The sequence below is a fragment of the Ursus maritimus genome, unplaced genomic scaffold, assembly GCF_017311325.1.
Source record: "Ursus maritimus isolate PB19 unplaced genomic scaffold, ASM1731132v1 scaffold_15, whole genome shotgun sequence".
Taxonomy (NCBI): Eukaryota; Metazoa; Chordata; class Mammalia; order Carnivora; family Ursidae; genus Ursus; species Ursus maritimus.
The window spans coordinates 26053867-26079165 of NW_024423897.1; the positions used below are offsets into that span (position 1 = coordinate 26053867).

At 38.6% G+C, this 25299-nt stretch overlaps 1 protein-coding gene across 1 annotated transcript in view; it reads right to left on the minus strand.

The window, feature by feature from the left end:
• ITGA2 (integrin subunit alpha 2) overlaps window positions 1-25299 on the minus strand; it is a 108500-nt gene that overhangs the window by 36076 nt on the left and 47125 nt on the right. The window contains exons 5-13 of the mRNA XM_008692554.2: window positions 24266-24380; window positions 23968-24095; window positions 20952-21100; window positions 16612-16762; window positions 16165-16330; window positions 14083-14159; window positions 11968-12106; window positions 10389-10534; window positions 8655-8798 (exon numbers count right to left, since the gene is read on the minus strand). Of these exons, the coding sequence (XP_008690776.1) occupies window positions 8655-8798; window positions 10389-10534; window positions 11968-12106; window positions 14083-14159; window positions 16165-16330; window positions 16612-16762; window positions 20952-21100; window positions 23968-24095; window positions 24266-24380 (1215 nt within the window). The remainder of the gene's footprint in view (window positions 1-8654; window positions 8799-10388; window positions 10535-11967; window positions 12107-14082; window positions 14160-16164; window positions 16331-16611; window positions 16763-20951; window positions 21101-23967; window positions 24096-24265; window positions 24381-25299) is intronic.

Here is a 25299-nt window from a genome sequence, read left to right on the forward strand (position 1 = left end):
GCCTGGGTATCAGTGCGGCAGGCCCCTCCCCCAGAAGGCAGGCTGAAAGAACAAGAAGCCCACATCCCTAAGGTCCCTATAAAACAGGTGCATCTTGCTTGGGTCCTGGTCAATAATTTGGACTCCATACATTCTGCAACCACACCTCATCAGAATGACAATGGGGGGAACCCCCAACAAAGGAAAGAAACAGAGACTGTGGCCTCTGCCCCAGAACTAATGGATATGGATATAACCAAGAAGTCAGAAATGGATTTCAGAGTAACAATTATCAAGATGATATATAGGCTTGAGAAAAATATTAATGAAAATACAGAATCTCTAAGGGCTGAAATGAGAACAAATCTGGCAGAAATTAAAAATGTTTTGAATGAAATGCAATCTAAACTGAATGCTCTGACTGCCAAAGTAAACAAGGCAGAAGAAGGAATTAGTGAGAAGATAAGATGATAGAAAAGGTAAGAGGTAAAATGGGAAAAAAACCCTCCAATTTCATGAAAAAAAAAAAAAGCTACGGGAGATTACTGACTCAATGAAATGTTCCAATGTCAGAATTATTGGGATCCCCAAGGGGGTGGAGAAAGAGAGGTCTAGAAGAGATATTTGAACAAATTGTAGCTGAGAACTTTCCTAATCTGGGGAAGGAAACAAGCATTTGTGTCCAAGAGGCAGAGAGGACCCCTCCCAAGATCAATGAGAACAGACCAACACCACGACATATGATAGTACAATTCGCAAATCTTAGATCCAACGAAACAATCTTGAAAGCGGTGAGGGGGAAGAGATTCCTCACGTACAGAGGGAGGAACATGAGAATAACATCAGACCTATCTACAGAGACCTGGCAAGCCAGAAAGGGCTGGCAAAGCATATTCAGAGCACTATGTGGGGAGAACATGCAGCCAAGGATACTGTATCCAGCAAGGCTGTCATTCAGAATGGATGGCGAGACAAGGAGCTTCCAAGACTGGCAGAAACTGAAAGAATATGTGACCACCAAGCCAGTCCTACAAGAAATATTAAGGGGAGTTCTATAAAAGAAGACCCCAAGAGTGATACAGAGCAGAAATTTACAGAGACAATCTATAGAAACAAGGACTTCACAGGCAACATGACAACATTAAAATCATATCTCAATAATCACTCTCAATGTGAATGGCCTAAGTGCTCCCATAAATGCCATGGGGTGGCAGATTGGATAAAAAGATATGACCCATCCATATGCTGTCTACAAGAGACACATTTTGAACCTAAGGATACATCCAGACAACATAAAGGGATGGAGAACCATTTTTTCATGCCAACGGACCTCAAAAGAAAGCTGGGGTAGCAATTCTCATATCAGACAAATTAGATTTTAAGCTAAAGACTGTAGTTAGAGATACAGAAGGACACTATATTATTCTTAAAGGGTGTATCCAACAAGAGGATCTAACAATTATAAATACCTATGCCCCCAACAGGGGAGCAGCCAACTACACAGGGCAATTGTTAACCAAATAAAGAGACATATTAGATAATAATACATTAGTAGTAGGGGACCTCAACACTTCACTCTCAGCAACAGACAGATCATCTAAGCAGAAAATCAACAAAGAAACAAGAGCTTTGAATGACACAATGGACCAGATGGCCCTCATAGATCTATACAGAGCATTCCACCCTAAAACAACAGGATACTCATTTTTTTGTTTCTTTTGTTTTTGGTTTTGTTTTTTGTTTTTTTCTCCAAACGCACATGGAACTCTCTCCAGGATAGACCATATACTGGGTCACAAAACAGGTCTCAATCAATACCAAAAGATTATTTCCTACATATTCTCAGACCACAATGCTTTGAAACTAGAACTCAACCACAAGAAAAAAATTGGAAGAAACTAAAATATTTGGAGTCTAAGGACCATCCTGCTTAAGAATGTTTGGGTAAACAAGGAAATTAAGGAAGAACTTAAGCAATTTATGGAAACCAATGAGAACGAAAACATATCGGTCCAAAACCCATGGGACACTGCAATGGCAGTCCTAAGGGGGATATACATAGCCATCCAAGCCTCACTCAAAAAAACAAAAATCTAAAATGCAGCCCTTATACTCACACCTTAAACAGCTGGAGATGGAACAAAAGAATAGGCCTAAGCCACACACAAAAAGACAAATGATTAAGATTAGAGCAGAGATCAATGAACTAGAAACCAGAAATATAGTAGAGCAGATCAAGAAAACTAGAAGCTGGTTCTTTGAAAGAATTAATAAGATCAATAAGCCATTGGCCAGACTTATTCAAAAGAATAGAAAAAGGACCCAAATTAATAAAATTATGAATGAAAAGGGAGAGATCACGATGAACACCAAGGAAATAGAAACAATCATTAGAAACTATCATCAACAACTATATTACAATAAATTAAGCAACCTGGAAGTAATGGGTGCCTTCCTGGAACCCTGGAAACTACCAAGACTGAAACAGGAAGAAATTGACAACCTAAATAGGCCAATAACCAGTGAAAAGATTGAAGCAGTGATCAAAACCTCCCAAAAAACAAGAGTCCAGGGCCTGATGGATTCCCTGGGGAATTCTACCAAACATTCAAAGAAGAAGTAATACCTATTCTCCTGAAGCTGTTTCAAAAAATAGAAACAGAAGGAAAACTTCCAAACTTATTCTATGAGGCCAGCATTACCTTGATCCCAAAACTAGGCAAAGACCCCATCAAAACGGAGAATTACAGACCAATATCCCTGATGAATATGGATGCCAAAATTCTCAAGATACTAGTCAATAGGATCCAACAGTACATAACAAGGATTATCCATCATGACCAAATGGGATTCAACCCTGGGATAAAGCGTGGTTCAACATTTGCAAATCGATCAGTGTGATAAGATCACATTAATATGAGAAGAGACAAGAATCATATGGTCCTCTCAATTGATGCAGAAAAAGCATCTGACAAAATACAGCATCCTTTCCTGATTAAAACCCTTCAGAGTGTAGGGATAGAGGGTATATTCCTTAATTTCATAAAAACCATCTATGAAAAGCCTACAACGAATATCATGCTCAATGAGGAAAAGCTGAGATCCTTTTGCTTAAGACCAGGAGCACGACAAGGATGCCCACACTCACCGTTATAGTTCAACATAGTACTAGAAGTCCCTGGGGCACCTGGGTGGCTCAATCAGTTAGGCATCTGACTTTGGCTCAGGTCCTGATCTCATTGTCCTGGGATCAAGCCCCACATCAGGCTCCCTGCTCAGCAGGGATGTCTGCTTCTCCCTCTCCCTCTGCTCTCTTACTCCCTCATTCTCTCTCTCTCTCTCAAATAAATAAAATCTTAAAAAAAAAAAGTCCTAGCAACAGCAATCAGACAACAAAAAAGAATAAAAGGTATTCAAATTGGTAAAGAAGAAGTCAAACTCTCTCTCTTCACAGATGACATGATACTTTATGTGGAAAACCCAAAAGACTCCACCCCAAAATTACTAGAACTCCTACAGCAATTCAGTAATGTGGCAGGATACAAAAAGCAGTTGCTTTTCTGTACACTTACAATGTAACTGTAGGAAGAGAAATTAGGGAATCAATTCCATTTACAATAGCACCAAAAACCATAAGATATCTCAGAATAAACTTAACCAGAGAGGTAGAGGATCTATACTCTGGAAACTACAGAACATTTATGAAAGACATTAAAGAAGACACAAAAAGATGGAAAAACATTCCATGCTCAGGGATCGGAAGNCATAGTTAAAATGTCTATGCTACCCAGAGCAATCTATACTTAAAGGGTATTTAAGATTAGAGCAGAGATCAATGAATTAGAAACCAGAAATATAGTAGAGCAGATCAAGAAAACTAGAAGCTGGGTCTTTGAAAGAATTAAGAAGATCGATAAGCCATTGGCCAGACTTATTCAAAAGTCTAGAAAAAGGACCCAAATTAATAAAATTATGAATGAAAAGGGAGAGATCACGATGAACACCAAGGAAATAGAAACAATCATTAGAAACGCCATCCCAATAAAAATACCAATGACATTTTTCAAAGTGCTGGAACAAAAAATCCTAAAATTTGTGTGGAATCAGAAAAGACCCCAAATCACCAAAGAAATGTTGAAAAAGAAAAAACAAAGCTGGACTCACAGGGGAATTCTACCAACACTTAAAGAGTTAATACCTATTCTCCCTCAAACATTCCAAACAAAAGAAGAAGGAAAGCTTCCAAATACATTCTATGAGCCGAGTATTACCCTAATATCAAAAGTAGACAAAGACACCACAAAAATAAAACTATAGGCCAATATCCCTGATAAACATAAATACAAAAGTCCTCCATAAAATATTAGCAGATTGCATACAATATGTTAAAATGATAATTCACCACAATCAGGTAGGATTTATTCCAGGGATGCAAGGATGGTTCAATATTTTCAAATCAATGCCATACACCACACTAACAAAATGAAGGGTAAATGATTATCTTAATAGATGCAGAAAAAGCATGTGACAAGATTCAACCTCAATTTGTGATAAAAACTCTCAACAAAGTGGGGTTAGAGGGAATATACCTCAACATGACAAAGGTCATATATGAAAAACCCAACGCTGACATCATACTCAATGGTGAAAAACTGAGAGCTTTCCCTCTGAGGTCAGAATAGGATAAGGTTGTTTACCCATCATTTTTATTCAACATAATACTGGAAGTCCTAACCCCAGCAATCAGACACAAAGAAGAAATAAGCAGCATCTATATTGGTAAAGAAGAAATTAAACTGTCACTATTTGCAGACAACATGATATTATATATATACAAAACTTAAAGACCACACCAGAAAAAACCGGAGTAATAAACAAATTCAGTAAAGTGGTGGGATACAAAATTAATACCCAGAAATCAGTAGCGTTTCTATACTCTAACAAAGAAGTCACAGCAAGAGAAATTAAAACAAACAAACAAACAAAAACCCCACCAACACCATTTACAATTGCACCCCAAATAAAATATCTAGGAATAAACTTAACCAAAGCGGTGAAAGACCTACCTGTACTCCAAACAGTATAAAACACTGACAAAAGAAATTGAAGATGACACAAACAAATGGAAAGACACTCCATGCTCATGGATTAGAATAATTAATATTGTTAAAATGTCCATATTGCCCAAAGCAATCTACAGATTCAATGCAATCTCTGTCAAAATACCAACGTTTTTCACAAAACCAGAATACTAAAACGTGCACAAAACTACAGAAGACCCTGAATAGTGAAAGCAATCTTTTTTTTTTTTTTTAAAGATTTTATTTATTTATTCGACAGAGATAGAGACAGCCAGCGAGAGAGGGAACACAAGCAGGGGGAGTGGGAGAGGAAGAAGCAGGCTCACAGCAGAGGAGCCTGATGTGGGGCTTGATCCCATAACGCCAGGATCACGCCCTGAGCCGAAGGCAGACGCTTAACCGCTGTGCCACCCAGGTGCCCCCTGAATAGTGAAAGCAATCTTAAGAACAAAACTGAGTATATTACAGTTCCAGGTTTTAAGATATACTACAAAGCTGTAGTAATCAAAACAGTATGGTACAAAAACAGACACAAAAACAGACACACAGATCAAAGGAACAGAATAGAGACTCCAGATAAACCCATGGTTATATGGTCAATTGATCTATGACAAAGGAGGCTAGAATATAATAGGGAGAACACAGTCTTTTAAATTAATAGTGCTGGGATAACTGGATAGCTACATGCTAAAGAAGGAAACTAGACCACGTTCTAGTACTGAACACAAAAATAAACTCAAAATGGATTAAACACATATATGTGAGACCTGAAAGCCAAAAAAATCCTCCTAGAAGAGGACACAGGCAGTAATTTCTGACATTAGCAATAGCAACATTTTTCTAGGTAAGTCTCTTGAGTCAAGGAAAACAAAAGCAAAAATAAACTATTGAGACTACACCAAAATAAAAGGCTTCTGCACAGGGCGCCTGGGTGGCTCAGTTGGTTAAGCATCTACCTTTGGCTCAGGTCATGATCCCAGGGTCCCAGGATCGAGCTAGTGTTAGACTCCCTGCTCCCTCTGCTCCTCTCCCCCACTTGTGCTCGTGTTCTATCTCAAATAATTAAATAAAATCTTAAGAAACAAAAATAAAAGACTTCCGCACAGCAAAGGAAACCATTGGCAAAACAAAAAGACAACCTACTGAGTGGGAGAAAATATTTACAAGTGATAGATCCAAAAAGGGGTTAATATTTAAAATGTATGAAGAACTTAAACACCGAAAAAAACCCAGACAATCCTATTAAAAAAATGGAAAGACCTGAACATTTTTCCAAAGAAAACATACAGACGGCCGACATGAAAAGATGCTCAACATCACTCATCAGAGGAATACAAATCAAAACCACAATGAGATAACACCTGACAACAGTTAGAATGGCTAAAATCAAAATGACAAGAAATAGCAAGTATTGGCAAGGATGTGGAGAAAAAGGAACCCTTGTGCACTGTTGGTGGGAATGCAAACTGGTGCAGCCACTGTGGAAAACAGTGTGCACATTCCTCAAAAAATTAAAAATAGAAATACTATACAATCCAATAATTTCACTATTGGGTGTTTACCCAAAGAAAGCAGAAACACTAATTTGAAAAGATCTATGCACCCCTGTGTTTATTGAGCATTATTTACAATAGCCAAGATATGGGGACAACCTAAGTGTCCATCAATAGACAAATGGATAAGGAAAATGTGTACACACACAAATATTAAACAACTATAAGGGAGATCATGCCATTTGAGATAACATGGATGGAGCAAGAGGGTATTATGCAAAGTGAAACAGGTCAAAGAAAGACAAATACTATATGATTCCACTCATAAGTGGAATCTAAAAATAAAAAAAAATAAAAAACAAAACCAAAAAACCCAAAGGAAATGAATAAGCAAAAAGCAGAATCGGACCTATAAATACAGAGAACAAACTGGTGGTTTCCAGAGAGGAGGGGGATAGAGCATCAGGCAAAATGGGTGAAGGGGAGTGGGAGATAGAGGCTTCCAGTTGTGTAATGAATAAATCATGGAATAAAAACCACAGCATAAGGAATATGGTGAATGATATTATGATGTAAAGGGACAGACGGAAGCTACATTTGTGATGAACGCAGCATGATGTATAAACTTGTCAAATCACTTTGCTGTACACCTGAAACTAATGTAACATTGTGTGTCACCTCTACTCAAAAAAAAAAAAAAAGTGAGACTGTTAATGTCACATTATAAAAAATAATTCTGCCCAAAGAAAGACATTTTCTTGTTTTTCTTTTTCTTCCAGATTTTGAAATCAGGAATGGAAATATTTCATGACCTCACAAGGAAGCGATGCTCTTCAACCATGAAACTAGGTCAGTGCTGATTCTTCTCTATAATAATCTTATGGAAATCACTTTGTAACTGAGATTGACAAAGTATTAGGAAATCTCCTCATCCAACAATTAATGATAATTCAGAATGTTTGAGAAACAACATTTAAGAAACTAGGGATTTGTTAAATTTTTAGACAAATATTTATGCCCCTCTCTTACTGAATATTCAATTATACATTCTTTATATGCTTTAGAATTTTTTTTAAGTGGGGGGGAGGGGAGAGGGAGGGAGGGAGGGAGGGAGAGAGGGAGAGAGAGAGAGAGAGAGAGAGAGCAAGCTGAGCAGGGGGTGGGAGGGGGAGAGGGAGAGAGAGAGAACCTTAAGTAGGCTCCACAGTCAGAGAGGAGCCCAACATGGGGCTCAATCTCATGACCCTGAGATCATGACTTGAGCCAAAATCAAGAGTTGGATGCTCCACTGAGTTACCCAGGCACCCCTGCTTTAGAATTGTTTTAATTGCTTCTGTTTGAGAGCTAATTTTTACATTCATTTAAATAAATGAGGTAGGACAAACTATCACAACAGCAAATCATAATATTTACTATCTTAATATCAGCTACCCTTTCTTTCCCCCATCCTTTCTACAGTTTTCTATGTCAACTTGTGTCTTTGATTTTAGGTTTTTTTTCAGCTCCAAGCGCATTATACTATGGGTGTGGATTTAGAGAACTCAGTCTGGTTACAGTCTGCTAATTTTTATGTGCAAGGACTAAAATTTCCAAGAGCTGCACGTATACATACCTCACTGTTAAACTAAGCAACAGAATTTCCTGACAAACTAATGTAGAAAACAACCCGGATTAAACAAAAATTTGCAGAGTACCTGGTACAATTTTTTTTTTCACTGTAAGATGTTAGGAAGATAGTTTGTTCTGTTATTATGATCCCTTTACAGTGAAGAATAATTGAAGGAGATACTTAGGAAATACAGATTTTTCTATGTACATGCATTTAAAAAATGACAGTACTTTGTCTGGATATATATTATATATTCAAAGACCTTTCAGGGAAAACAGCAGGGCACTATGCATTAAGCTCTTTCTCTAAAGATTATGCTTTTTATGTGTTTTTTAAAATAAATTAATGGATACATCCTCAAAATGGTGAGATACAAACCATACTACATATGAAAATGATCATTCAAGTCTTTATTCTGCAAAAATGCAGATTAACTTTTATTTACCAATACTGAAGCAAAGTAAACTAAGTCAGTTGAATCGTTTTTCTTACCCGTGTGATGGTAAACAGGTAGACTCTTCCTTCCTCCTTCTTTAGGTCATTCATGTACGTTGGTGCGCCCACCAAGAGCACGTCTGTGATGGTGTCTTTATTCACGTCGACTGAACACAGCACACTCCCAAAATAGGAGCCGATCTGGAACGAGAAAGCATATTAATTCCTAGAACTCCTACACTCCTAATGTTACACTGAACTTTCATTTACTCATTCAACAAACAAAAATCGAGTGCTTACTAGCTGTAAGGTGCTAGAAGAATTAAGATGGACAACCCAGTCCGCTCTCTCAGGTCGTATCATGATAGAACACTGGTTGTTAAACCTCAGTGTGCACACAAATCAAGAACGTGTCTTTAAAATACAGATTGTGGAGACCCATTTCCAGAAACTCTGAATGGGTGCAATCCAGAAAACAGTCTTATTTTAAATAAGCACTCCAGGTGTTTCTGATGCTGGGGGCTCAAAGACCACATTTAAAACAGAAACACTTAGAAGGTTCTGTGAGGTGTGCTGTGGAGAAAGGCAGGAAGGGGAGAGGGAGGTGGTGCCCGGGCTGTGTGGTCAGGCATGTTCCAGTAGAGGCAAGGGCCAGATGCTGTGTGAGCCGAGTGCAGAGGCCCCAGGAAGGCTCGGAAAGATTAAATGTTCAGGGCACGCCCCGTGAATACCTCTGCAAGATTCAGAAATGGGTAAGAAAAGATTCATTCTAGAACACAGTCCTTGTTTCTCTCAAAATAAAAGCACCCTTCTTTAAAATAGAGAGGAGGCGAGGAAAATATGTGACCATAGCTGGTTTGTGGTCAAGGAAGTCAAAGACTCAGGTCCTCTTATTCCTGGAAAATCCATAGAGACAGTAGAGACATCACACTTAATCCCAGAGAAGGGAAATCTAAATGGTTGGTTTTTTCTGACTCAAGGAAGGACAATTTCTGTTGGTTGTCAGAGATCAGGGTTGCCCATTTCAAATATGTGCCAAGCCCATGGGTGCAATCTGTTTAGTAAGGAAATAGGAGTCCGTCAGCTGGCCTCTGCTCCAGTGAGCCATGACTGGGAGTCATCAGCTGTTCTGACTACCAAACAGTCATGCTGAGAAGAACGTGGAGGAAAAGAAAGTTGCTTTAATTTTAGAGACCTCAAAGCCACAGGACACCTTGACAGGCCCAGACAGAGTAGCTTAGTCTTGACAATGCTGTACTGCTCCCTTCTCATTTTTCCTCCCGATCATTGGCTCCTAGGAGGAGCTTGCCAACAAAGCTGTGGTTAGGTGCTTGTCATGAGGATTAAATAAAACCCACGTTTTATTAATCTGGGGAGTCAAAGACTTGCAATTGAATGTAGCCAAACAGTACAGGCTTTGATGACAAATCAACCCCATGAAAGCTATTTGACCTTAGGAAGGTAAACTCTCAGGAACCCGTTAGAAGAGGACGGTAGGTCTCAGTATTGTGAAAATTTGAGGAATTTTAAAATTTTATTTAAATTCAATTAACATATAGTGTATGATTAGTTTCAGAGGTAGAGTTCAGTGATTCGTCAGTTGCTCATTCACGTGCCCTCCTTAATGGCATCACCCAGTTGATTTAAGGAATATTCAAGTAAATACAGATTACAGAACCAGCCACAGTTCGGCATTCAATAAACGCTAGTTTCCATTTCTATCAACTCCCACTCCTCATCTGCCCCAGTTGTCCCTGCAGTTAATTTCACCTGCTACACAATGGCATTTACCTGGTCACCTCGGTGAGCCTGAATAACTGTGACATTGCCATTCTCATTCACACTGTAGAGCACGATCTGGCCAGTATAATTTGCCCGAGGAGCGCCAGCAACAAAGTGGATATCGGTTCCAGTAGAAATCGCTGCCACAGAGTAACCTAGGAGAAAAAGTTACAGAGTAGGTACTATTGAAATGCTCAGCCACATAAGCTCTCAAAGTTAGTAGAGAGGACCAGAGGTCCTTTTTTTGTTGTGGGGGTGGGGCGACGTGTTAGAAGACGGAGGAGGGTCAGTAATGTATCCTTCCAGACTGAGAAGGTATTTTAATGCTGAAACACAAAGCAAGCTACTCTGTATTGTTTAGAGTTTCAGTCGGGCTAACTTACTGATAAGAGCAATCCGGCAGGCAGGCGGGCGGGCGGGCAGGCACGCACGCACGCACGCACAGACGGCCGATTCAAGACACTACGCAACTACTCTCCACCCCAACTCAGACCTTCAACTCCAGCTTTTATGGAGCAACGGGCATGGTGGTGAGGTCACGGGGTCGTTATCTAAAGAAGCCCCACCTGTGCCAGAGAGCTCTCTATTGTTTATCTTAAGTGTTGGCATCTGTGCCCCAGAGGGGAAGTTAAGCAGAAGGCCAACAATGGAGTCGGTGTTGTCAGCACTCCTTCCGGGGGATGCACGGTTCCTAGTGTGCCTGGGCACATCACTGCGGGCACATCTTCCTTTTTCTAAGATGAACTGCTCCTGCCCTCTGACTGGCAGCACTGCCCTGCAGAGATGGGACACCTACCTATAAAGCAGGCCCTAGATTCAGGGTTGTCCCATCAGTCACTCATGAACGTGGCACTGAACAAGTATTTCTTGAATGACTAACTACATGAATTTAAAAGGTAATGTCCCACAGTGTGAAGAACATAGGCTTTGGAGTTAGACTGCCCCAGGTTCGAATTCTGGATTTGCCACTAAGTTGTTTACCTTTGGGAAAGTTATTAACCTCACGGGCTCTCGAAGGTAAAATGGGGATAATAATACTTTCTTCAAAGAATTGGTAGGAGGATTTTTTTTAGTTAAGCAGGCTCCATGCCCAGCGTGGGGCCCAATGTGGGGCTTGAACTCACGACCCCTGAACTGAGATCAAGAGTCAGACACTCAACCAACTGAGGCGCCCAGGTGCCCTGGAAGGATTAAAATGTTTGTGTAGATAGAATTGCCAGCTCAGGAACTGTCCCATCGCAGGTGCTCAAAATCAGTGGCTGCTTATTATAGGAACAAAAAGACTAAGAGCTCTAACATAATATAAGACTACCACTTACTATATTGGCTTTTAGGAACTATTTCCATTTTAGAGAAGCACAATCACAGCTGCTTGAACAGCCAGAAGAGATCAGCAAGTGTAATACAGTGTGTCATTAAAGAGTTTTAGGATACGGCCCGATTTGCAAAGAGGCAACATGAACACGTACAATAAATATAATTAGATGACACTTCAAGGGCTTTGCTGAACGGATCCCGAGATTCAGCAAGGGGCTCGTTTATAAAAAGGGAACTTAAATTTGCTGAGTCAAACGCTGCTATGCCTTACCTAAATATGAACTGTGATTTTTATCTTGCAGAATTTGGTCAAAGGCTTGGTTAGGAAAGATCAAATGTCCATGAGATGTCTGCTGGACAACAGTCCCACTCCAGGCATAAGCTCCTACTGCACCCAGCATCAGGATGTCCTAAAAGAGTTGAAAAATGAAGATCATGAGAACAAACTACCTTTAAAGCACAGGAATGCAACGTAGGCAAAACATCGAAATAAATGGTCTAGATTTAAGGAGAAAATGATGAAGTAAAATGTATATGAATGTATGTTGATATGTGTCCACATTGTTTTACTGTATTTTGTGCTGGAAAACAAGCCTTCCCCCAGGCCATGTTATCTTGCTACATTCTGTAGATAAATCTCTACTATGGGAGGAGCACATAGCCATCTTCTAATTTCCATTGAAAGGTGCACATGTGCAAATGCCAAACAGTTGTGAGCCTCCTGTCCCATGTACTCATGAGAAAAGCTCAGGGTGGGATGTGAGGCATGCTTGAGAAATGGGAAGTGCGGCTGACAGAGGGGGAGAGGTGGGCCCCACTGCTATCCAGGCATGTCCTCGTAGGAGGACCTCTTCTGACCTGTTCTATTTTCAACTTTTTCCTCTTTCCTCTTGACTCCTTCTCAAATGTTCCTCCATCATCTATATCCTAGTCCATCTATTGGAAGACAGCACAGCTACAAAAGGTAACTATAGTATGACATTTCATCTCCTTGGAGGAAAATAGCCACTGGTCAACACAGCGCCAGGACGGACTGGTACACAAACCAGGACAGGCTGCTCTGGACTGACTCAAAATCCAATCTGAATCGTCAAAGCTGTAAGTCAACGTACAAGGCAGGGTTTCTCAGGATGGGATTTATTATTTTTAAGTTTTTGATCTTAGATCTCAGAAAACAACAAAGATATAGATTTTGGATTGAAAAATATAAGCCATTAAAAATAGAGCAAATAGGAAAAAATGTCCCATTTTGAGGACAAGAGACCATGAAATTGTGTGAATGACGGTCATAAATTTGGGACTCTGCATCAGGGGTGCAGGAAAGGACTTCAGGACATGTAAAACACCTCAGGAAGTTATGTGCAAAATTCTCTGTGTGTGGGTTCATTTATATTCCTTCCTAGGGAAAAACCCATAACTTTTATGAGCATTCCTAACAATTGGTGATCCAGACAAAGCACCTTTACTTCTAGGGAAAAAAAATAAGCCATTCCTGGTCCTTCATTCTGGCAAACAAGTCATCTGAGTTCATACTGTTCCCTAAGCTTTTCCAGTGTCCTCCATCTCTGTGTCCCTCTGCTACTCCACTGGGACCCTGAGGAGAGTTGGAACCAGAGCCCAGGGAGGTAGATGTTTATGAGAAGAATGGATTTTCCGAGCTAAGAAAGCCTCCCAACTCACATGTTTCCTAACTCCTCACATTTTTCAACCATCTTGTGTCTCTGCTCTTTGAAAAGAGAAACTCTGGCATCTCAGAATTCAACAGTGACAGTGATGACAAGAATTTGTGTTTTGTTTTTTTAAAGATCTATCTATCTATCTATCTATCTATCTATCTATCTATCTATCTATCTATCTATCTAAGAGAGAAAGAGTGTGTGTCCATGAGCTGGGGGAGAGGGAGAGGGAGAGAAAGAATTTTAAGCAGACACACCGCTGAGCATGGAGTGGGCTCAATTCCAAGACCCTGAGGTCATGACCTGAGCCAAAATTGAGAGTCAGACATTTAACCGACTGAGCCCCCCAGATGCCCCAAGAGTTTGTGTGTTTAATAAACTTTTCCAGTAGTTAATTGATTTAAAGCAAATTCCTGCAATGATAATTCTTCGAATTAATATGTGCCTGCCCTTTGGAGTACTCATATGCTTTCTTGCCTATTACCATTTTTTTCCATAAAAAATCCCTGTCAAACAGGGAAGGGAAGGCATTATTATCCTTCATCTTTTAGATGACAAATCAACAGCACAAAGAAACTGAATGACTATGACTGGGAATCAGAACCGTTGATCACTAGATGGCCGTTTTTTCCATTCTATATATAAAGTTACCGTGCCCTGAAATGTTAGGTCAAATGACAGCGTGGCTGGAAGTTATCTGATATACACACGTTTTGAGGAGAGTAATCTGCGCTGAATCCCACTTGTGACATTTCCATCTGGAAGTTGTCTCCTCCTTGAGTAGTACCTGGGAGATGACAATTTCAAGACTTATATCACTGTCACTTTTTAAATCAAATTTTCAAACACACGTGCATGCACACACACAAGTGAACACATGCACACACACACATATACAGACATACACACACTCATACACCCACAACGTTCTGATGTTTGCTCGAAAACATAAAGCTGGCAAATTCTGGGAGGGGGAAATCACTAAGGAAGTGTTCCAACAACAACCCACAAGACTTCCAAGGTAGTGTTTGAGGTTGGTGTTAATCTCAATTATGCATTAATGTGCTTATTGGTATGCGTATGATGTTCCTGATATCAAAAATACTCGACATAAGGGATGAGGTAAAATAAAAACTGAAGTGATGGCCTTTTCAAAAAAATATTATGACTAGCTAAGAAACTAACTGAATTTTTAGCTTTTAAATATTGGTACTGGTAAATGTACATGCATCTCAGATGCAGCTGGAAGAGCCAGGCAGTTGATGTGTAGTGAAGAGCAGACAGAGATATTTGGGTTAGACTTCAGGATCCAGGATTCAAGACTAGGAATTTTAGCAACTGGGAAGCTTGTCCTATTTCTACATACATGCTTGCCTCTGACAGTCAAACCGTAGGACTCAATTAGTATTCATTTCCCATACAGTGTGGTCAACATGGTTACATTTCATTACTCTTCACAAAAGATTAATAAATTCCTGGACTACCACTTTGATATGGAGAGTGATATATATAATGTATACCATACAACACAGTCACTTGTTTAGAAGATGAGATTTACAGGATGAATAGAGATAATTTTTTAAAGATTTTAAGTAATCTCTACACCCAGCATGGGGCTCGACCTCACAACCCTGAGATCGAGAGTTGCACGCTCCACTGACCAAGCCAGCCAGGTGTTCAAGATAATTTTTAATAAAGTAGAACAGTGCTTCCCCCAAATCCAAAATAGCAGATAAGGCACAAAATCACTTCTAATTAGCATTTAGGTTGCACTGTGATTATTCATGTTCATGCCACCACAAACAAGCATAAGTCATACCATAGGTAGCCAAATAATTTTATATTATCTCAAGCCACATTAGATATTGATAATGATTTCAATAACTTAGAAGTACCATTGGATGTTTAAAGAAGCATAATATTTTGGGGGTAGAAGTCTCCAGTGGCTAATCAGGAGGTAAAGATAACACTGAGAAATGAATGCTTAATTTATGCAATGCCCTTGGACCCAGCTTCTGAAAGAGTACCTGACATATAGTAGGTGCTCAATAAAATAGACTCTTTATTGCTGAGAGTTATTTGGGTTAACCACCAGGAACCAGAATTTGGGTCATGTGGGACTTTCTGCCAACTGGAATTATGTTCCATACAGTGATTTCTTGAACATTTGGTATTTCTACACTGACTAGACCTTCCAAGGCCATTTAAGTAAGTTATTATAGATCTGGTAAATAACGTTTCCTTGAAATCTGAACTATTAAAAATCTTCACTATGTTTTTCTAATTTTAAAGGTATACATGTTCGCTGTAAATGAATTCAAGAATTTCAGAAATTATGTAACAGTAAAAAAGGTAAAACTTTTTATATTATAAAAACTACGCAAGGGTAAAAAAGCAAAACTATTTACAATTATAATAGGAGATATTACTAAATTGCCTTCCCCCCAAAGCTATATAATTTATAATCTTATCAATAGTGTATGAGCTTCTTTGGTTCCCCATAATATCTCCAAGATAATATATTACTAATCTTTGTTATATTTTAGGCACAAAGTAACATTGATTTAATTTATAATTTAAAATAATTACTGAAATTGGGAATATTTTCTTATGTTTATTAGCCATTTGTATCTTATCTTTTATGAACAACTCATTCATGTTGTCTGTTTTTCCTACTGATTCACGGGAGTTCTTCTCATATAAGGTATACAAGTTAACATTAATAGAGCAAGACTACAGTAATAAAATAAAGAATTCTTGAAAAAGGTTTTTGAAAGATGGAGTTCTTTTACCTTCAATGCTAAAAATTTGTTCTCCTAGTGTCCCAGCCTTTTCTAGTAGAGCTGCTTCATCAGACACGTTGAAAAAATATCTTTCTGTTGGAATACTGGCAATTGCTTTAATTTCTTTTATTAAATTTTTAGTATCAAGGGCATTTCTGTTTAAGTACCCAAGAACCTTGAAAATAGAGGAAGAGGGGAAAAAAGTCATCACAGCTGTACTCCAGTATCCCTACTAGTACTTTCTAGTACTTTATTTCTGAACACAATAGGGCCTCTGGAGAAGTAAGTCCACACCCCCTAAGTCAATAGGACTGAAAATCAGCAAGAAGCGAGAGAGTGAAAATCTTTTCTATAAAGCTGAGAGCAGCGAATGAGAAAGTGCAGTTTTGGGAAGCGATGTTATAAAGGAGCACTTACCCATCAACTGAAAGACAACTAAAAAGAAAATCTACTTACTGCTATGCCAAACCTCAGTATATTGTCATTGTTGCATTGATCAATCACGGCTTTCAACATTGAACCATCATGCGATTCACCATCAGTTACAACCACCATTACTTTGGTAGCACCTGGTCGTCCTCCAGCCCCTGCTGCATAAGCGAAATCTCTGTGGCAGATAAGATTAAAGACTCGCTATCAAAAGATGAAGCTAATATGTGGACCTCTGGTTAGAAATATAAATGTGAAACTAACTTCTTTGAGCATGACCTACTGTGACTTAGAATTTCTCTCTATATCAGGTCTGGTGACATATTTACCAACATTCTATTTGCAGTTTATAGGGAAATATATATAAATCTTGCTTGGCATTAACAATAATTTCCATAGTTTCCATGGTGTGTGTGTACGTGTTTGCATGTGTATATGGTGTATATGTATTTACATCAAGAATCCTTAGAATTATCTTCTGATAAGAAAATTAAATTCATTAATACTAATCAACAGAGCAAAGATATTCAGTCCTGTCACCAGTTTTATTCACTGGATCTGCATTTACTTTCTCAATACGAAACTGTTTTTTTAAAAAGTAATAAACACACTTGATAAAAGAATTTCAAAGCATTTGGAAAGGTATAAAATAAAAATCTGACACCAAGCCACTGTTCCAAAGGTAACCACCCTTATCAGTTTATGTCTCCTTATAGAAAATGTTTTATTTAGATGTATACGCATAATCTACTCCTCAAATGTTCATGCAAATGGGGGCATAGTCTATACAGTTATTTTTCATTTTGATGGAGGTCTTTCCATATAGGCATATACAAAGCTCCCCCCCCTTTTTTTTTAAAGATTTTTATTTATTTGAGAGAAAGAGCAAGAAGGAGTACACAAGCGTGGGGGGGAGGGGCAGAGGGAAAGGGAGAGGGAGAAGCAGACTCCCCACTGAGCAGGGAACCCAATGTGGGACTTGATCTCAGGACTCAAGATCATGACCTGAGCTGAAGGCAGACGCTTAACTGACAGACACCCAGGTGCCCCCCAAGCTCTCCTTTTTAAGGGCTGCATAATATTTCATTATTTGGGGGTAACCATAGTTTAACCAATTCTCCATTATTGTGCATTTAGGCCATTTTGAGTTTTACAAGTAATACTGTAATAAATGTCCTTGTGTATATATCTTGGCATACTTTTCCAAATGTAGCAATAGGATAAAAATCTTAGCAGTGAAATTACTGAGACAAAGGATTTACACATTTCAAACTTTTACCTATTTATATTACCATAATGTAAAAGAATGCAAGGTTCTCCATCTCCTTTCCTTAACAATGAGGATTATTAAACTTTTAAATTGGGGACATTCTGATAAGTGAGACTATACAATTATTTTAATATGCCTTTTTTTTCATTATAAAGAGATAATGAACATGTTATATTTATTAGCCATTTGTGTTTTTCTCTATGAACTCTTGATTTTTCTTTATCTTTGCCCATTTTTCTTTGTATTGTTCATTATTTTCTAATTAGTAAGATCTCTTTGTTAATCAAGAAAATGATCTTTTGTCATATACATCATAAATATTTTCCTCAGTTCATTAATCTTTTACATTTTAGTGGTATTACTTCTGTATAGAAATTGTATATTTTGGCATCAATTTCATTGATTTTTTTATGTGTGCCTTTTATATTTGACATGGTATTTTAAAAGGACTTCTTATCTCTAAGTCTTGTTTCTTTAAGGACTCAAGTTTCTCATAGTCCTTTAATAATTCCGTTTTCTTAGATTTAAATTTTTGGTGCAGCTGGAATTTATTTTGATTCAATGAGTGAGTCAGGGATTCAGCTTTATTTTGTCTCTAGATGGGTATCCAGTTGTCCTTCAACTTTTTTTCCTGACTATTGGATTCTCCTGTTCCACATTCTTTCTGGGGAATGCCACCCACTCCTTTGGACTACCTACCACCTATAAGATGACACCTTAAAGTCTACTTCTATTTCCATTCATCTCTCCCATTTCAAATTTATGTATCCAAAACCTGCTGAATATTTTCATTGGAATGTGTAAGGGACTCTTTAATTTCAACATGCTTAAAACTGAGAATGTCATTTTATTCCCTAAAACTTTCCTGTATTCAACATAGCAGAATGTAGACATATAGAAAAATATTTCATATTTGTCACCCAGACAAATTTGAATACAGTACTCACATGAAATACTTGTTGAGTGAATTATACTCTTTATGACACATGGTAGAATTCATGTATGATTGTAAGATTTCTGAAGGTAGAAACTGCCTCATTTGTTCTGATTGCTTTCAGGTCTTGGAATAATAAATTGCAACCATAGGCAGCCAATGAGATAAGATAAATGGAAAATGGTAATATTTACTAAAAGAGTGTCAGAATTCTATTTGATGTTATAAAGAAACAGACAAAAAAAAAGAGAGAGAGAGAGAGAAAGAAAAGAGAAAAAAAGATAATTAACTCCTGGAAGGTGTGAGTAAGAAGTTAGGTGATTCTCCTAACAAAGGAAAGGCTTCTATTAGCTTGGGAAATAGTGGTAAGAGCGAGATGATGGCACAGGAGAGAAAACCAAAGTTCTGAAAAGATGATAAAAGCCAAAAAAGTCACATCTTAACAGACAGTGGCCATTCTTCTTGAGAGGAGAGCTTACCAGGCAGTCCCCTGAGCTCCTTCCAGGGAAAAATACCACATCCACACTTCCTGCTGAAAACACAGGCCCTCTGCAGTTTGTAGCTCCTTCTAGGCCATTTTCTATGTCAACCTACTCTTCCTCTGAGTCCAGTTTACTAGGACATAAAGGGCGCTTTGACAGATGGCAACTGACCTATTGACTAGCCACAGCCTGTGAGATGGCGTGGCCCAAAAGAACATCTCAATAGGAACAACAGAGATTAACCAAACTGATCCACTTGTATAAATCCACCTTTGAGACATATAGGGAAAGTCCCCAGTTGATAGAAACAGCAACTAGAATATACACCCAGAAAAAAGGAGGAGCAGATACAATAGGAAATGCAGAAATAGAAAAGACAGGATGTGGTGACTGCCCAGATGTATGCTACTAAGGAAGAAGAAAAAGAGTAAAGAAAACCAGTAAGTGCTTACTTTGAATGACTAGGGGGAAAGGCGGTAGCATGAATCAGAATGGAAAAGTTGTGAGCATGGGTAGGGAAAAGAATAAGGCTGGTTTAGGATGTATTGAATTTGATAAGTGAGCCAACACTCCAAATTAAAGATATCCAGCATCAGCTGGATGCCTGTGTGAATTTGGGAGAGTTCAGAGCTGACCACGTAGCAATGTGGTGACCTACACAGGGCTAATGCAGGTGCCATGAGAGTGGAGACAATGCCTAAGAGGAAAGGGAGATAAGAAAAAAAGGGGGGTTCTGTTGTAGTGAAATAAAAATAGGAAAAGGAGCCAAAGAAGAGGCAAAATTGTTGACAAAAAGTTGGCAGGGATTCTAAAAGTCTGTGATGTCATAGCAACTGGGGCTGGAATAGCAGTGTGTGCTCAGCAGGAGCAAATGGTAAGGGGAGCTAAAGAGGATGAGGTTTGAGGCAGGACCACTGGGTAGTTGGCTGATGAAGAGGCCCACGTTTACCCGGTGGCATGCCATATGTTTCAAGGAAGTGGAGGGAGGGAGTAAAGACAATTTTTTAAGGAGTATAGTAGTGGAAGGAAGAAATACACAACACGAAGACAAAGGCAGGAAGTAGGTTTAAGGGAAGGTGAAGTTTTTGTTCTCATTTATTTTTTAACAATAGGAGACTCTCTCGCATTTTTGTAAAGGTATATGATTAAAACAGAGTGAAGATGAATGCAGGAGTGCTGAGAAAATAGAGAAACTGAGCTAAAAATTAAGAGTGTTATGTAGTTGTCACATTCACATTGCTCCGGATTGTAATAAACATAGTGAACCCATTCCATTCAATTCTGACTCCTAGGTCATTAACATTTAAGATTCCATTACCCTTCTTAATATGCATGAAGCGCTCCATTAGCTCAAGTTGTCTGTGGCCTTGATAAATATTAACAAATAATTGCATTTCCTACTTAATCTAAGGTCTTTTAATGTCATTTCATGTACTTCATATAAAATCTTTAAAAAATCATGGAATATCTTGTAGAATTCCTAGAAATCAAAGATTTTAAAATTTCATTTCCTGTTGCCTTCTCAAAGTGTTCGAGTGACAGAATGCTTGAACTTTTCTTCTTTATTACTTCTGATTTAAGTGTAAGTACCAGGTATGTTATTTTTGTCTTTTTTTCTTCTTTCTTACTTACAGGCACTTCTATTTTATCAAAATATTGGGCTATTAGCATCATAACTTACTTTGCATATTGAATTGCTTTGAATGTATTTGTGAGGTCTCCACCATATTGGTATGTCTGGGATGTTGCTTCAATCATTTCAGCTTTCGTTTTGAAAGTGTTCAGGTTAAATACAACTCTTGGTTTGTTGGCATACTGAATTAACCCCACCTTCAAGAAAGCAGAAGTTCATTAAAGGTTTGTCATTGTTATAAATAATTTCTAATTAACCAATATAATCAAAATCAAAAATGCATCTGGATGTGGGCTGATAGTATAAGGGAATCATTTCCAATTTTGTTCTTAAGAATAGTTATTTTTCTTCCAATGGAATGACTTCTTTGTTAGAGGCTGTGAGTATATAGCAGAACTTACTGATAAGCAAGATGATGTCCTAAGAGGTATGATTTGGTTCTCAAGAGTAATAGTTATAAATTTTCAACTATAATGGTCATAGATTATCTAGTAATTGATTTTAAAGCACTGTCTTATAATATTTTAATATGGATAAATATTAGAATAAAGTTCATAACAAGATTAAAATGATATAAATTTTCTAACTAACAATGGATATAAGCATATAAACAATTACAAGCAGTCATGGAGAGAGAATAACAGCTCATTAATTGAGAATATTTGCTTATTAAAGAATTAGACTTGAATACAAAAAAAAAAAAAAACAACAACAAAAACAAAACCAGTGAGCTAATCAACACAGTTAATTTGGATGTATTTATTGTTCTGGATTTCCTCTAATCACAGACTTCAGCATTTTTGGAAGGAAGCTGCTATATGAGCATGTGGGCAAGAAGTTTCTGGACTTCAGAGGAAATGCCCTTAGAGGGAGTCTTATCTGAGAGATCTGACAGACAGAACAACTTCTGAACAAGATGCTGGGGCACATATCCTAACCCTTTAGATCAAGAAGGCCAAACACTTCTATGAACATCCTCGTTCTCAGCACTGAAATCATCCTCTATGCCTAGGAGTTGGGGGCTTTCAGAAAAACAGGAAGTGGCAATAGGAGATCAGTGGTAAAAAAAAAAGGTCTCTAAAATAGAGGTCAGTAGGTAAGGAAGGTGGAAGGGGCAAGGCCTGGATTTCTGAGTTCAATCAGCTACTTTCGCTAGGAAGCAGTCAAGTAGGCACTGGGAAGACGTGAAAAATATGATACTGCTGGAGCAATGTCTCTTTAGGATAGGATGTAAGACTTGAGAGGGAGGATGGGTCAACAATAACTCTAAGGATTTAAAAGTCTAATATGAGAGGAAGATGTTAGTAACTCCGGTGACAGCCCCAGAACTTCTTGTGAGAAAAGAGAATGATGAATAGAAGACTTAAAGAAATGTGGCATATTAGGACTTACGGAAAGGCCAAATTTAGATTGGAAGAAAAAGAGACTCTGTAAAGCACCTCTAGAGATGAAGAAGGTGCATTGGGGTGGGAAGACGAGAAGAGGAAGGCATAAATTCCGTTCGAGAGACTATTAAATACAACAAATCTCGCTATGGGGTAATCCATTTAAAGGCAGATAAAATAAGCAGATACTTACGAAAACTTCTCCTATGATGGGCTTTAAGAAGATGCTATACAGAAATCAGTGCTATACCTAGTCTTCTTTTTAAAAAAGATTTTATTTATTTGAGAGAGAGAGAGCATGAGCTGGGGGAGGGACAGAAGGAGAGGGACAAGGAGACTCTCTGCTGAGCATGGATCTTGCCATGGGGCTTGATGCGGGGCTCCATCCCAGGACCCCGAGATCATGACCTGAGCTGAAGTTAGACACTTAACTGACTGAGCCACCCATGTGCCCCTATACCTGTCTTATTCACAGAATTTTCTGGTAAAATCCCACAGTGAAACCTCCAAAGTTTCAGTGGACATTAGTGTCTTATTGGTATTGAAAAGCAATGTCAATGGGGAAAACATATAATACTGTACAGGAAAGCAGAAAATCAAATTTCAATATAGCTAACTGCAAAGCATTTAGGGGAAAATGTTCCAACAATTGTTACTAGATGTTGGACACTAAGGCCTCAGATGACAGGAACAACCCCAAAACATACACTGGTTAACTGTGAACTGATCCTTGTTGATATTGGTTCAATGTGCTTCTACAACCAGAATGAGCAATGAAATGGCAAATCCAAGAAGAAAGAAAGAAAGAAAAAAGACCCAGAACTTTAACAAGAAATGCTATTCAGTTTTATGAAAGCAGGAAGCTTCTGTTCCTGAGTTTTGGATGCCTATCTCAAGAAGACAGAAAAGCAAATTAAACACTCGTTAAAACACAGCTACACAAAATTATTGAAAAGACTTGTCCTGTGTAAGAAAAGAAGCATAGACTAAAATATAATAAAAGACTAAAAAATAACAAAAGATAGGATTATGCTGTCTATGGACGTCTTTATAAAAAATCCCAGAATTCGAGGACAATTGTTTTACCAGCAAACAATAAACAAAAGAAATTAATTACTAGTCCAAATGGCTGTCAAGAAAAAAATACATAATAGATTTTAAAATGTATGAATAAATTCATGAGTTATAGGAGGGAAAAATAAGAAAAAAAAAGAGGATTAAAATGCTACATCCTAGGGGCACCTGGGTGGCTCAGTTGGTTAAGCATCCGACACTTGTTTTCAGCTCTGGTCATGATCTTGGGGTTGTGAGATTGAGCCTCAAGTCAGGCTCTGTGGTGGGTCTGGAGCCTGCTTGAGATTCTTTCTCTCTCCCTCTGCCCCTCCTCCAACTCCCACTCTTTCTCTCTCTTTCTCTTGCTCTCTCACACACAAAAAATGTTATATCTCATATCCGATGCCTGTGTCAGAAATAGAAATCTCAAAGCTTAAAGACCAGCATTGAGCAATATCATGGACAGCACAACTCAATGTAGTGCAAGTTTCAATTAACTGTCAAGATTACCATTAAGCGCATTCAATATGGGGATCTGACAAATGTAAAAATTAAGACCTCATATCTAATAATATTTTCTCAGAAAGAAAGTTGTGGGTTAGTGTATGTATTATTCAAACCCATACCTGTGTTTTTTTGGGGCCTATATCCAGGCCTTGGACAAATTTTTCCAAGAAATTCTTTACTGCCTCCCAGGGATAAATGCTGTTTGATTCATCACACACAACCACAACATCTATGAGGGCAGGGCAGGCTACACAGGAAAAATGAAAGAAACAGATTCCATAGGTAATTCAGTCTTCACACTCATATGCAAATGGAACAAAGTAAAATGCACTGGAGGAATTGGGTGGTACTTGATAAATCCCGCCTTCCCCCTTCACATAAGGCACTGCTCATACCCTCTGCACATTCGTCACTTACCCTGAACTGCAGGTGCGAAGCTGGTTAAGAGCTGAAAATCGGCACTGACGTCAGAACAAACACCAGTTGTGTAATATTGGCTTCCACACTGCTGTGCCCACAGGGGACCACAGGTCTTCAAAGAGAGAGCAATGACAAAACATACAGAAAACATGAGTCCTCTACTTTTCCATTTGTGAAACTCAGAGATCAGTTCTGTGACTTTACAGGATACTAGGAATTGTCAACTCTTATAACTTGCAGGTTAAAAAAAGCCTCGGAGAGAATGTCTCAGAAAGAAAGAGCAAACAGAAGTAAGGGAGAAAGAAGGTGGCAGCTGGACTGGGAGGCTGGTGGTGGTGCAGGGAAAAGCCCCTTGGGTCATCCCCCAAGCTTAGAGAAAGAGGGTGCTTTCCTTCATCTTCCGTCTCTCAGTTACCGAGGCCTCAGGGACTGAATCTGTAAATGAGGATACATCATACCTACTATTTTTTAAGGTTGTTGTAAAGATTATACATATAAAACATTTAGAACAGTGCGGGGTAAATAGCAAAGGCTACAAAATTGTGAGCCAGCACCATTGCTGTTGTTATTCTTGAACAAAGATTATATTGTTCACCTATATTTTATGCTCTCTATATACCACTTATACTATTCAGCAGAAACCACAGGCCCACAAGCACCAGGACCAGGCAGGAACCTCGGAGTGTTCAGGCTCGTGTAGACTCCGTGATGAATGAAGAACCCAGGCCTCATACACAGGGGCAGGTCACCGCGGCTCCTGCCCATTGCCAGCCTTGCCAGATCTTTCCAATTTTCAAGGAGAGCCCGACAGGACAAACTCTTTGTGAAAATCCAGTTAAAATAAACACTCTACGGGCTAAACAAACACAGTGAGGTTCAGGAACTGCCAGTTTCTAACTTTGTTATCGAGTATTTATTTGAGGACTTCTGATCCCCCTATTTCTACTACCTAAAACCTTCATCCTTGCCCACACCAGACAAACTACAATTCTTCTTATTCCCATCAACCCAACCTCAAATCTCTCCTTTTC